This window comes from Octopus sinensis, linkage group LG4 (genome assembly GCF_006345805.1).
Source record: "Octopus sinensis linkage group LG4, ASM634580v1, whole genome shotgun sequence".
Classification (NCBI taxonomy): domain Eukaryota; kingdom Metazoa; phylum Mollusca; class Cephalopoda; order Octopoda; family Octopodidae; genus Octopus; species Octopus sinensis.
In genome coordinates, this window is record NC_043000.1 from 106039924 (window position 1) to 106054465 (window position 14542).

At 34.3% G+C, this 14542-nt stretch overlaps 1 protein-coding gene across 1 annotated transcript in view; it reads right to left on the reverse strand.

Moving 5' to 3' along the window:
- Positions 1 to 14542, reverse strand: part of LOC115210549 (zinc finger protein GLIS3-like) — a 126352-nt gene that overhangs the window by 13816 nt on the left and 97994 nt on the right. The window contains exons 2-4 of the mRNA XM_036502298.1: positions 11810 to 12153; positions 7810 to 9326; positions 1730 to 1891 (exon numbers count right to left, since the gene is read on the reverse strand). Coding sequence (XP_036358191.1) covers positions 1730 to 1891; positions 7810 to 9326; positions 11810 to 12149 — 2019 coding nt within the window. The 5' untranslated portion in view covers positions 12150 to 12153. The remainder of the gene's footprint in view (positions 1 to 1729; positions 1892 to 7809; positions 9327 to 11809; positions 12154 to 14542) is intronic.

The following is a 14542-nucleotide window of genomic DNA, read 5'->3' on the forward strand; positions in this document are numbered from 1 at the left end:
TAACAATATTATATTATTATATTAATGATATTACATTTATAAAACACTGCTATTAACTGAAAAGAACATCTAACTGTTATTACTGCTGCCTCTAGTGCTGAGAACTGTTCCATCAATTGAGCCAATAAAGAAGTCACTTAAATGGGCATTTAACTTGCCAGAAATGATAGTTAAATTTCCTTGTCATCTTAAAAAAAACCCTTACTAGACACAATTGTTTAATTTAGTCCTTGACGCATGATATCGGAAATAAGAGAAGGGATGGTTACTGCAGGAATACTTTTCATCCTAGAATTTCCGTATCAAAGCTCATCTGGGAGATTGACAACAGCAATAGAAAGGGAGGATACATTTGATAATGTAGTCCTAGACACATTATATTTGATTATAGGCCGGCTTAATTAGAGCCAATCTGGGACTAAACAACAGCAAAAATGATTTCATCAGTTATTGCAAATTTGCTGAATTATCAAAGCCCAGGTTGTTTAGAAGAAAAAGGATGAAATAGTGAAAATTAGCAAAAACCTAAAAGGCCTTTACATAATACAGAAGCAATTATATGTGGCTAATATAACCCAGAGATTGGTAATATTTTAGTTCTGGATTTAAACTAACCAACTGGAGTCATATTTACTATAGAAACAGTAGGTTCACTAATATTATTATATCTGACTTTGCAATATCACAGCAGCAATAGCAGCAGCAATATATAGACAAATAACTAAAACAACATCATAGCCCCCTCTCCCCCACGTTTTTTTGTTTGTCCTACCTCCACACTTGTTCCACCACTCACTTCAACAATATCTGTTTCTCATTAAGAATCTCTTAAGGATAATTGAATCTGTTACTATGGTACATACAGAAGATTAATAATTAAGAATAGAGGGAGAAAAGAAAAAAGAAAAAAAGAAATCTTGCTAGCCATTTATAACATTATTTGTTATTATTGTTGTGCTTGTTATATTGCTATACCAGGTTTGTAAATTGCTTTAAAGCCAATGACTAGAACAGGTTGTTTAGTAGATAAAAAGGTCTTGTTTCCTCTGTTGGATTTTTGTTATTTTGTTTTAAGCTTGGTAAATTTACAGTTGGCCTGTTAGTGTTGATTGAGACATTGAGGGAGGCTGAAATAATTGTAGATGGGAAAGGAGTATTTTAGATAAATGGCTGATGAAATGAAAGAAACTATAACACATCAAATACAGCCAGAAGAAAAAAGCCCTCCACCCCACAAAAAACATAGCTGATTCATTGGAGTTCTCTTGCTCTCATACATATGCACACACGTTTATGTATGTGCAGACTCATGAAAACACACACACACACGCAACACACATACATACAGATATATGTGTACACATGCACATAACACACACATACATACACATAGATAGTTAAATGATAGGCATTGTATAGTTCCAGTCAAGCAACTAAGACGTCTGCTCAAAGTGCTACTCAGTGGGATCGAACCCTAGTCTGTTGTTGCAAAGCAAATTTCATAACCACTCAGCTATATTTGTGTCCATATTAGACAATCTAAAGCTAATATGTTTGTTTATATGTTGATATTTTCCTTTTATCAAACTCGCTTTCTCTGATCTTTTTACCAATAGTTCATACCAGTTATTAGTATCAACTATCAAAAACAAAAAAAAAAAAGAAGAAAGAAAGAAAGAAAGAAAGAAAGAGTGGAACTGAAAGTTTGAAGTTGTAAAATTTAACTCACAGTGTCTAAATGGGTTCTCTGATGTTTTGCACGATCTGAAGAATTACTGAAAGCTTTTTGACATTCTGAGAATTGACAAAGGTATGGCTTTTCACCGGTGTGGGAGCGTAGATGGATTTTCAGATTTTCCAGTCTGGAAAATGCTTTGTTACAACCCTCATACTAAAAAAAAAATAAGAAAAAATATAAAAATATTTAAGAACAATATATACAGAAACAAACCTGCAAAAAGAGAGAAAAAAAATTCCTAAACATTATTTTCCTTTTCATTGATTAAAATAGTGTCATTGATCATAGTTGTTCAACAGCTTTCTCACCATGTGGGGGTTTAAAATAGCAAAAAGACTCTATGAAGTCTAGTGAGATGATGTACTAAATAATTAAAATTACTTAAAAGAAAGCTCGCCCCTGGAAGATCCATTCTATATATAAAATACTATAATAGAAGCCGTGTATACTTTTATGGAAGTTTAGTATTTCAATTATTTATTTAACAAAGCCTCAACAAAACTTGTCTTTTTATTTTATTCATCTATTATAATTCCATTTGTGGAGGAGCATGGCTTAGTGGTTTGGGTGTTAGCATCATGATCATAAGATTGTGGTTTCGATTCCTGGACCTGGCAACACAATGTGTTCTTGAGCAAAAACACTTCATTTCACGTTGTTCCAGTCCACTCAGCTGGCAAAAATGCATAACGCTGCGATGGACTGGCATCCCGTCTAGCTGGGGAACAGATACACCACTGAAACTGGGAAACCGGGCCCATGAGCCTGGCTAGGCTTTATTATTATTTATAATCCCATTCACATCTCAAATGTATTGAAAAAATGTAAAACTGACCCTACTATCTGATAGATATGTTTTTGACACGAGAAGGATGGAAAGCTAAAGCTGACTTTGATGAGATTTAAACTCAGAAAGTAAGAAGTTGAAGTTAAGCATTGCAAGACAAACTTTATTCAACACTATTGATTCTGCCACTCCTCAAGCTTACATAATGTTTTTTTTAAATCTAAAAGAGTCTTAGAGGAAAAAATGGTAGGAATCCCTCCTTCGCTAATTAATTTTTCATTCACAAACATCCAAGCAACCTGACCCTGATTACTCAAGCCTAGGTCTGTGTCCAAGTGGCATTCTACTGACCCACTGATCATCCCTTTTCCTCCTGCAACACAAGTCCCAATATTCCCAACACCTCCTTGGAATTCCATAGTCTTTAAATAAACTTTCCACATTCTTATAATTTCTCTGTTTTAGAATAGCAAACTCTGAATAGAGACAATTTGCTTTTATATCGTTATTCATATTCACCACATACCTTTTGCCATTTTTGTTTTAAACATTTTAGCTTTGCTAAAATTTTTACTTTTTTTTTACACACACACACACACACGCACGCACACACACACACACCACACACACACACACACACACACACACACACACATTCGCACACACACACACACACACATTCGCACACACACACACACACACTTTTGTCATGAACATGAATACCTTTAACATGTACCAACACAAAAATTTAGCTTATTCCTTCTGCCTCAGTTTGTACACTATTTTTTGTACACTTTTACTGACACATTCCCTTTTGCTATGTTGACAATAGTTTTCTTCCTGCAACCTTCATGTTGGCCATGTGTTGACACATGCACAAACCTAAAAGCATTGATATGTTCAACTTTCTGCAGTAAACTTTCTGCTCAATGCCTCATCCAATACTTGCAGTTTCACATGTGGCTGGTGTTCAATTTATGTACATACATGTTTTCATGGTGTCTTAATCTCTGCCTATGTTTAGACACCATTCATTATATATAAACTGGCACTCCTTCGGTTGTGACAATGAGGGTTCTAGTTGATCTGGTCAACAGACCAGCCATCTCAAATGAACATGCAACTGGTTGAGTACTCCACTGACATGTGTACCCTTAATATAGTTCTTAAAGAGATTCAGTGAGACACAAAATATAACAAGGCTAGCTCTTTGAAATACAGGTGCAACTCAATTTTGCCAGCTGAGCAGACTGGAGCAATGTGAAATGTAAATAAAGTGTCTTGCTCAAGGACACAACGTGCCACCTAGTATTGAGCATATGATCTTACGATTGTGAGATGTGAACCATTAATCATTAGTTATATACCTTCACTATATATATACACACACACACACCACACACACACACACACATATATATATATATATATATATATATATATATATATATATATATATATATATATATATATAGATATATATAGATCGCTAGCCACTACACATTCTTTATTTTCTCTCCTTGTTTCTTTCTGAGTTCCTTTCTGTGGAAGAGCGTAGGCTCAAAACGTTAAAGACATTTTCACTTCCTGAGCGTTATACTAATACATCTGTTTGTTTTCTACACCACCTGTTTTCATCTTCTGTTTTTTTGTGTGAATTCTCCCTATATATATATATATATATATATATATATATATATATATATATATATAATATATATATATATATATAGATAGATAAATAGATAGAAGTCATTCATTATGCACATATCTCATATATTGTTCTCAGGCTTTGCAGTAGCTTTTGTGACCTGTTTTTAACATGAATGTTTTCATTTTCTAAGGGCATTCAATTTGATTGTAATTAAAACAGCATTAGATCAAAATAGCCATCTGTGTATCATACTAAATGTATATACACTATAGAATGATTTACTGCCATGGTTTTTGTTTGTTCACTAAGTTTCTTTTTCCATCCCAGCTGCAGTATCAGTGAATGTGTTATTTACTATATCTTATATATTGAAGTACAAATATCATTCAGGCATATGACAAATGAATACACATTATGGACAAGCCTCAAGAATGGTGAAGCACATCTAACATTCCCGTGAATCACTGTTACAACAATGTTCATTTCACTTTGATATATATTGTGTTTTTACCAGTATGTCTATGAAGAGATTTTCTCTCAAACAAAACTACAAGAGCAAGCCTTTCTATGCTGTATATACATTTAGTATGATACACAGATACCACAGAGACCATTATTTCTCTATGAACTTTGTTGCTTTGGTTAGGCACAAGGAAGACAAATATTGGTTTGACTAGGATATAGGACAATTTCAGAAAGGAAGGTATACTTCTATATAATTACTTCCATTAACTTTATTGTTCCTAAACAGATGAAAAGCAAAGTGAATTGAAATGTGAAGATCAAACATATTAAAAAAAATAAACACGATGATTCAGTGAAGGAGATTCTTTGGGGTTGCTATCTGTGAGAGAAACAATAGTCAAATCTACCTTAAATTACACTCTACCTTTTTGAAAAGGAAGGGAAATGTAGTCCTAGATATGCAGCACCTGAGAAAAGGATGAGATGGTTATAGCTAGAATGTCTTGGATTGTAGATCTGCCCAGTCAGGGCTGGCTAGGTGTTACAACGACAACAGCTACAACTACAACAACAACAACAAAACACTATGAGAGATAGTATCATGCACTGTTATTTGTGTTATCTAAAGACCCTACATCAAGAATCAATACTAATTTGTTTCATGTGACAAGTCAGTAGATTAATTAGCCAGCCAGCTAAAATGTAGGTGGCATGGCTATATGGTAATGATGTTTGTTTTACACCAATATGGTGACTGGTTCAATCCCTAAGTCTCGTGCCTTGAGCCAGTGTCTGTTAACATAGCTTCGATTGACCAAAGCCTTGAATGGAATTTGGTAGCTGGAAACTGTATGATAGCTACTTAGACTATTCGTGTTCTTTGGTGGTAGACTTAATCCATTGCCTAGTTTAATACAGTCACCTGACCAGTAAACAGAATCCACGACTCTGTTACAAGTATATGAGCCAGGTCTCTGGTTTGAGGATAACACTCTCCCTTCCTCCCTCCAGTCTCAGAAATCCAAGTAAAGATCATGGGTGTTTTTCTTCTTCCTCTGATTAAGTCAGGAAGGAAACAGTGCCTTCTACCACAGTTACAACTAGAATTTGGTAGACAGAAACAGTGTGGAAGCCTGTCATAGAAAATTTTAGTTAAGAGCAAGCCACTGTACCTCATATTCATTTACTTGGAGAAGATTTTTCCCAGTGTCTCATGATTTGGGAGTTGTTAAGAGAATGGGTTGTAGATTAATGGTTTGTAAGAGCTATACATGTCATTTACATGGGTGTTGTCAATAAGGCAAGCATTACCAACAAGTTCTGTAAGGAATTTAAAATGCAGATATATTGTATATCAGGGTTTGATTTTCAACCCCTTTTTCTTTATTGTAGTTCCCCAGAGGTATTCAAGACTAGCTATCCATGAGAACTGCTGTATGGTAACAACTTAGTTCTTGTTGCTAATTGGTCGAAATATGAGAGGTAAAGTTGCAAACACGGAAGCAGAGCTGAGACTCAAGAGGCCTAAAAGTTAACATTGTAAAGGTCTCAGCAAGTAAAATGTAGAACTGTATTGAGTCAGCAGATGAGACTCAGAAATGCTCAATATAGAAAACATGTTGTAGTGCTCAAATGATTTGAATTAAACTCCAATGTAATCACCATCTCCATATCAGATGATAAAACTCCAGCATGGTCACAGTCCATGAAATCGGTGAAAGTAAAAAAAAAAAAAAAAGAATTACAATTTTCTATTTCTCACTCTTAAAATCTTGAGGTTTTCTGAGATTTCTACTTAAAGAAATCTGATTGTAGATACCACCCTTTTGTTAATGCTGTCCTTGAGAAGACATAGTCATCATACAAAACTTTTATAAATCTTTGGTCTTGTGCTTATGTTGTCATTCAAAACTTCTATAAATCTTTGGTCTTGTGCTTATGTCAATAATTATTTGGAAGTGTTAAATGAATTTATAAAAAATTTCATAAGGCCTGGTGGTTATTGCCCATCTACAACATAAGTATCTGAGTTCTCACTCATATATACACAACCACCATTTTATCTCCCAAACAATCACCACAATTATGCTCTGATAAACATACTTCCATGGCTACTAGTACACTTACAGAGCCACTAGTACACCTACACTACAGTTAGCAGAATGTGACAATCAGCACACACACACACACACACACACACACACACACACACGCACACAGCTGCCACTGCACCAGCACAGTATTACATTTCCACAGTCATCATGATACCTATCTTCACCTCTAAAGGCTTCATACAACATACATATCACTGTCGCTACTATACCTGTTTAGCCATCATTACTATATCTGTCATTCTTTTATAGCTAGACCACTTGTATAAACAGTGGAGGCACATGGCGTGGTGGTTAGGGTGTTGGACTCATAATTAAAAGATTGTGGTTTCAATTCCTGGACCAGGTGATGTGTTGTGTTCTTGTGCAAAACACTTCATTTCACATTGTTTCAGTTCACTCAGATGGTAAAAGTGAGTAATCTTGCAATGGACCAGTATCCCATCCACAGAGGAATACATACGCTAGAGAAACTGTGAAACCAGCACTATGCTCCTTACGGAGTGATGTGGACTAAACACCCTACTTAATGTGATACTTCTATGGGCAATTTAGCCATCACAACTTAGCTATCACATTTACTACTGCTTTGAATGGGCCTCATGGAGGCGAGGTGGCTGTGTTCCTTTTGAGCATTGGGCCACATGGAGGCAAAGTGGCTGAATTCCTTTTGAGTGTTAGGCCTCACGGAGGAAATGACCTTTGGCATTATGTTGTACTTGAGAAAAAGACCCATTAAGCAGAGCAAAATCACAGTCATGGTAGATACCACAAATGGCATCTGTACCAGTGGTGTATAAAAGCACCCATTATGCTCTTGGAGTGGTTGGTGTTAGGAAGGGCATCCAGCCATAGAAAACCATGCCAAATCAGACTGGATCCTGGCACAGCCTTCCAGCATGCCAGCCCAGTCAAACTGTCCAGCCTATGCTAGCATGGACAACGGACATTAAATGATGATGATGATGATGATGATGATGATGATGATGATGTAGCTCTGAGTAAAGCTACATGGTCAAATATATGAACAGAAGTATTTTAGAAGTTAACTTACAGTGCATTTGTTTGGTTTCTCTCCTGAATGTACCCTCATGTGTATCAAAAGTTTGTATCTAGCATTAAAAGGTTTCAATCTGCGTTGGCAACCCTGCCAGAAACATGTAAAGTCTTCAGCTTTCCTCTGATCGATGTGCACTTTTTCAATGTGTCGCACAAGTTCATCTTGCTCAGTGAACAATAAATTGCAATCTATCCACTTGCAAATTTGTTTTTTTTCTCCATCTTCAAAATGTTCTGCTTTTACAGTCAAGTTTGATGAAAGTTGAAGGCCTGCAGATGTCAATGGAAGCCCAATTTGTTGCTTGAGTTTTTGTTCATGTAGGGCTTGTGCATAAGATGGAGGTGGACGTGTGGGGATTGTCCCTGTGTCATTGGTACTTACAGAGGTTGGGTTATCAGCAGGGGGCTTACTGTTTGGATTGTTGTTGATGTTTGTTGTCATGTTGTTGTTATGATTGTTGATCTGCTCATTGAAGTTGCTGCTTGAGAAAGGGACTGAGAACTGCTCAGTGTCCAATGTGGCCATGCGCTGATTGCTATACATCTGTTCTACATAAGCGACTTGGTCTTGAGGAATAACCAGTTGGTTCCTCATGAAAAGATCTTTATTGTCACTTGAGAGAGGTAACAGATAATTCTCTAGGCTGTTTAAACCGAGGTTTGAATCAATTTCCTTTTTTATCCCATAAGATATTCCTTGTGGGGTATAGCTGAAGTTACGACTACCAGATGAGCCTGACCCTGAGTTGGGTGTTCCACAGCTCCGAGCTGATAAATGCCCAATGTGCTGAGGGGAAAAACTTGCTGATGAGATCCGTGATCCATTGAGGCAGGCTACCAGTGAAGTAGGTGATGTTCTGATTAGAGTTGTAAGTTCAACCCCATCTATTGATAAAGGTGAGGTTGTCTTTCCAGAGAGACGAGAGCTCATATTGGCAGAGTGTCTTGGACTGTTATTAAATGAGAAAGGTGTTGGAGAATTCTCCACAAAGTAAGGAGACAAGGATTTTGAGCTTTCACATGGCATTTGTTGATTGTCACTACCTGTTAATAAGTTGGCAGTGAAAGGAAGTTCATTTGCATTCTGAGAACTGGAGTTAGCTGACTGTGATTCTATTTTGTTGTTGTTATTATTGCTATTGTTGTCATTGTTGTTGTTGGTGTTGCTGCTTAGGTTATTGTCAACTTGAAATAGAGAGGATTCTAAAAAGTTATGTTTATCTACAATACTATTGTTGTTTATAATACTTTGGGTTGTGAGTCCTATTGATCGGTCACCAATTCCATAATATTGGGATGAAGACTGTGAGAGCATATTATCTCTTGGTGTTGATCGAATGCTTGAGTTTTCACTTAGAGTTGGTGTGTGATTCTGAAAAACAGGCCCTGATGGCAAACTACTTGAATTTAGGCTTTTGTTGAGAGGTTCTAATCGTACAGCATTAAAACTGATGTTTGGATTGCTTTGTCGAACATTCAAACTTATACATTGAGGCCCATAGAAAGCTCCATCTGGAAAATATTAAACAAAATGGTAAAATATATGGAAGGCTGACATTTAAGAAAATGCAACGCAAAATTTCAGTAATTGATGACTAGATAAAGATTTGGTCATGCTTTTATTATTTAAAGTCTAATATATTCGTTTGCATATTATTGGAACATCATGTCTATTATATTTTCTAATTATATAAATGTACCAGTGCGTCCTCAGGCTATGTATATTATTATTATGTATGGGTAAAAGTTAAAAATTGTATTAAAAATAAAAATTGCAAATATATTTAAAAATATTAAATACCCAATGTACAATTAAGATATATATTAAATACCTAAAGTACAATTAACATATATATTAAACAATATTACCTTTAAATGAATAATCAGGCCACATTTATGTAACATAAATCTCAAAATCTACAACACTTTAAAACTCCCTTTATAGCTACCTTTACAATTATAGCCCCATTTCTAGTTATTATCTCCCTTTGACTTCAACCTCTCTTGTAATATTATTATTTTTAGAGTATTTTTCAGAGTATTTTATTCTTTTATATTATACCCAATTCCCATAATACTGACAGTGGGAGCAGCCATTTGCTCTTGAACTTGCAGGATTAAACCTTATATCTCAAAGTTATCTACCTTTCTTTACTTCTTTATTCACTAAGTTTCTAACATAAGTAGTTGTATTTACTAATTAATCTTTATTCTAGATTATTAACTCACATTTGACATAAAATATGTTTTATTATACTAGTATTGACAGGGGTATATTTCACTCTAAATTATCACAAGTAATATAATTTCTATAATATTTATTTAGATATATTATAAGATTTAATATGTTTCTAATTTAATCATTAAAATTTCCTTAGGTAGAGTATTTTCAATATATATCTTAATTGTACTTTAGGTATTTAATATTTTAAAATATATTCGTAATTTTTATTTTTAATATAATTTTAAACTTTTACCCGTACATAATAATAATATACACTGGTGGATTTATGTATTAAGTATAGCCTTAATACACACCCCACCAGTGCAGAAACATGTGTAGCAATTACTTGTACTACCTTCTTTCCCCACAAATTAATAACAGGTAAGATATATTTATTTAAATAATTTCATTTTATGTTATCTTAATTATTTTATTTGATTTAATTTCTCTGCATATACCATACCATGAAGTAATCCTGAAATAGGAGTTGCTTATATATTGATAAATATCCTAAATTTGTAATAATTATATATTCATATATATATATATTATATATATATATATATATATATATATATATATATATATATATATATATATATATCTTTGACAATATCATATATGTAAGGCTGTTGTAAAATAGGTAGTCCAGTCCTGAAAATCAGCCCATATTAATGTAAAAATTTATATGTTAAAAGTTCACTTGATGATAAGAACAAATTATGAAGTTGAGGTTTAAGAGGTTGATAAGTACTTGAACTCATGTTATTGCAATCTCAGGGTCACACACAACATAACATAGTAGCAAGAAATCACAGCTCTCCTAAGCCTGTAAATGATTCCTTATTCAATGGAAGTTTTGCTAGGCTTATATATGCATGTAACTACTGGCAACATAATGATCAACCAACAACAAATTCTCACAAATCACCTTAACATATTTTGTAGTGTGTATGCGTGATATTAAAGAGATCTATGGTGTGATTGTTATTTCTTTTTTACTTGTTTTGATTCACTGGACTGCAGCTATGCAGGTACGGCCTTGAAAAGTATAGTCAAACAAATCAACTCTAGTACATTTTTTTAAAGCCTGGAACTTATTCTATCAGTCTCTTTTTGTCAAACTGCTAAGTTATGGAGATGTAAACAAACTGACACCAGTTGTCAAGCAGTGGTGTGAGACTAACACAAAGATACACACACATGATGGGTTTTGTGTTCAGTTCCTGTCTATCAAATTTGGTTAGCCTGGGGCTGTAGTAGAAGACACTTGTCCAAGGTGCCATACAGTGGGACTGAACCTGGAACCATGTTGTTGGGAAGTAAATTTCTTGTCACACAGCCATACCAGTGCCTGATTGCTCTCTGTGTTGTCAATAGTAACATGCACATATCATAAACCCAGCAAGATTCAACTATAACCAATCCAGAATCTTCTGGACAAAATCAAAGGTAGCAGCCTAAACTGGAAATTAGATAAAGAGAAGAAAAGGAATGTTGTTAATGTTTAGCCCTCGGCCAGCATTGACCAAGTAGATTTATGATTAAAGATATTCCAGTTGTGACTATCTCATCTATTTTACTTTTTTTTTCAACATTGTATTTCTAGGGACACATTATTCATTGTGTCCTTCATTTTAAAGATAGTGTTATGTGATTTATGGGAATTTGACTGTTGTTTCTAGCATGACTAGAGACCACATCAAGGTTTCCTTGTTGGCTTGGAAGTTTCTGATAGATGAAAACAGGAAGAACTTAGAAGGATACTTACTGTTTTTATTAAGTCGGGAGCAAGAATTTGATTGTAAGGAGCCGGATACAATATAAGAAATGTTTTTAGTTTGCTGTGCAGTACAGGGTATATTTTGCACTGGATCTCTAGGAGTGTTGATCAATTTACTGCAGTTGGGATTCCTGCGAGATGTTTTCAGTGGTGGCAACTGCACTGATTTATCACTGGGTTGTAGGACTGGTGGTGTCTGACTGCAATTTGTTGGCAGTGGGGTCTCCGACTGAATCCGGAGAGCAGGGATGTGCATATTTACTCGAGTATTTGACTCTCCTTTAGAAGAAGGGATTCCACCTTGGTTATACAAGTTCGGTCCACTCATTTTTCTGCAAGATAAATTAAAACTGAATGAATAAAGGAAACAGTATTATTGTTGGAAACTATCATTATGACAAATATTATTCAGTGCATTCATATTTTTGATGTCTTATCCTTAGCTCACAGACCTATCATTTCTTCTCTCTGCATCTTTTACCCCTGTTATAGTAACCACTGTTCCTCTGAACATGCAAACTGAATACTCAATTTTTCAATTGGTCCATCTGACAGACCAGTCCCTCCTCCACCTGGCCTCATCAGCTAGATTCTGTACTAAATACTTCAATTATCCTTCCACATGGAACATAAAGATGTTCAAAGTGAACATCAATCTACATTAATTCAACTGGTAGTGTAAGGTCTGGAAAGATCAACTAGCTCATAAAGAGGAATAAAAATTTCCTTTGTATACCCTACAAAAATGATAACCATGTATATCTAATGAGTAAGAAAATAAACATTTCATATAATTCATCTGGTAGTGTAATGTCATTTATGGAATTAATAAAATTAATCCAGTACTTGACTAGTACTTGATTTTAGTGAGCCAAAGCAAAGTTGAGCTCAGCAAGGTTTGAACTTGGAATGCAAAGGTCCATAACTTGATACTGCAGGTCATTTTATCTGATACTCTAATGATTCTGGTAAACTAGCACTACTGCCAAGGGATTTAGGATGGAGGTGGTGAAAAGTCTAATTTAAGGATAAAACACGTTCAGTAGCGTTATCTCTCTTGTTAATAGTAAATGACAAATAACCGAACTTGTTTCTGTCTTCCATATCAAATTAAAAATTTCCATTATTAATTATGTTGGCAAACATATGACATCTATGTCAGTAGTGATGTTCCATGCATTTTTAGGTGACATGCAATAGACTTAACAAAAAATAAAAAGAATCTTCTGGCAAAATCATGATATAGATAACCTATCAATGAGTATTTACCTAAAACTAAATACATATGTGTGTATGTGTGTGTGTGTGTAAGTATATGTATGTATATATATATACATACACACACACACACACACACACACATATATATATATATATATAAGTACACACGTATTTATGTATATATGTGTATATATATATATATGTATGTATACATATGTATGTGTATATATGTGTATGTATATATATATATGTATATAAAAATATATAATATATATGTGTGTGTGTGTATGTATATATGTATGTGTATATATATATACGTATATATATACGTATATATATATATATATATTATATATATATATATATATATATATATATATTATATATATATATATATATATATACACATATATATATATACATACATATATATATATGTTTTTGTTGAGAATGTGTGCTCCTTTATTATTTTTTATATGTTTGTATCCATCCCTTACACATGCACCCTTATGTATGTGTGTGTGGGAATGTGTGAGTGTGTGTCATATGTGGTGTATGTGTTGTGTATATATGAATGCACCTGAATTAATTAATATTGTCTTTGTTTCTTATCTTTTTTCTGTTGAACACACCAGCCTACCCTGTCTTTGATCGCTGTCTCTCTCTGAATAAAATTCTTTGATTATGTCTCTGCTTTCACTCTCAGACATAGTCTTGTTCATCAGCTTTAAGCTTCTGGTAAATAATATATATATATATATACTCTTTACTCTTTTACTCTTTTACTTGTTTCAGCCATGTGACTGTGGCCATGCTGGATGACTTATTCTTTGTAAGCCTAGTACTTATTCTATCGGTCTCTTTTGCCGAACTGCTAAGTTACAGGGATGTAAACACACCAGCATCAGTTGTCAAGCGATGTTGGGGGGACAAACACAGACACACAAACATATACACACACATATATATATATACGATGGGCTTCTTTTAGTTTCTATCTACTAAATCCACTCACAATGCTTTGGTTGGCCTAAGGCTATTGTAGAAGACACTTGCCTAAGATGCCACACAGTGGGACTGAACCCGGAACCATATGGTTCGTAAGCAAGCTACTTATCACCCACCCACTCCTACTGATGAGAATGATAATGCATAAATTAAATTTTAAATTTTATTTTTATTTTTATTCTTGATTTTAATCTTTAAATTATTTTCAATTATAATTATAATCACTATGATTTAAAATTTTTTCTTACATTTTTGCACTGTTTTTCGAAAAATACATATGCATTGAATCCAATTTTATAATATATCTACTTCTGTTTCAACATCTTCTCTCCATATTTTTATACTTGTTTATGGTATATTCTTATACCTATAATGAATCTCAAATATATATATATATATTGCGGAGGCGCAATGGCCTAGTGGTTAGGGCAGCGGACTTGCGGTCGCAGGATCGCGGTTTCGATTCTCAGACCGGGCGTTGTGTGTGTTTAT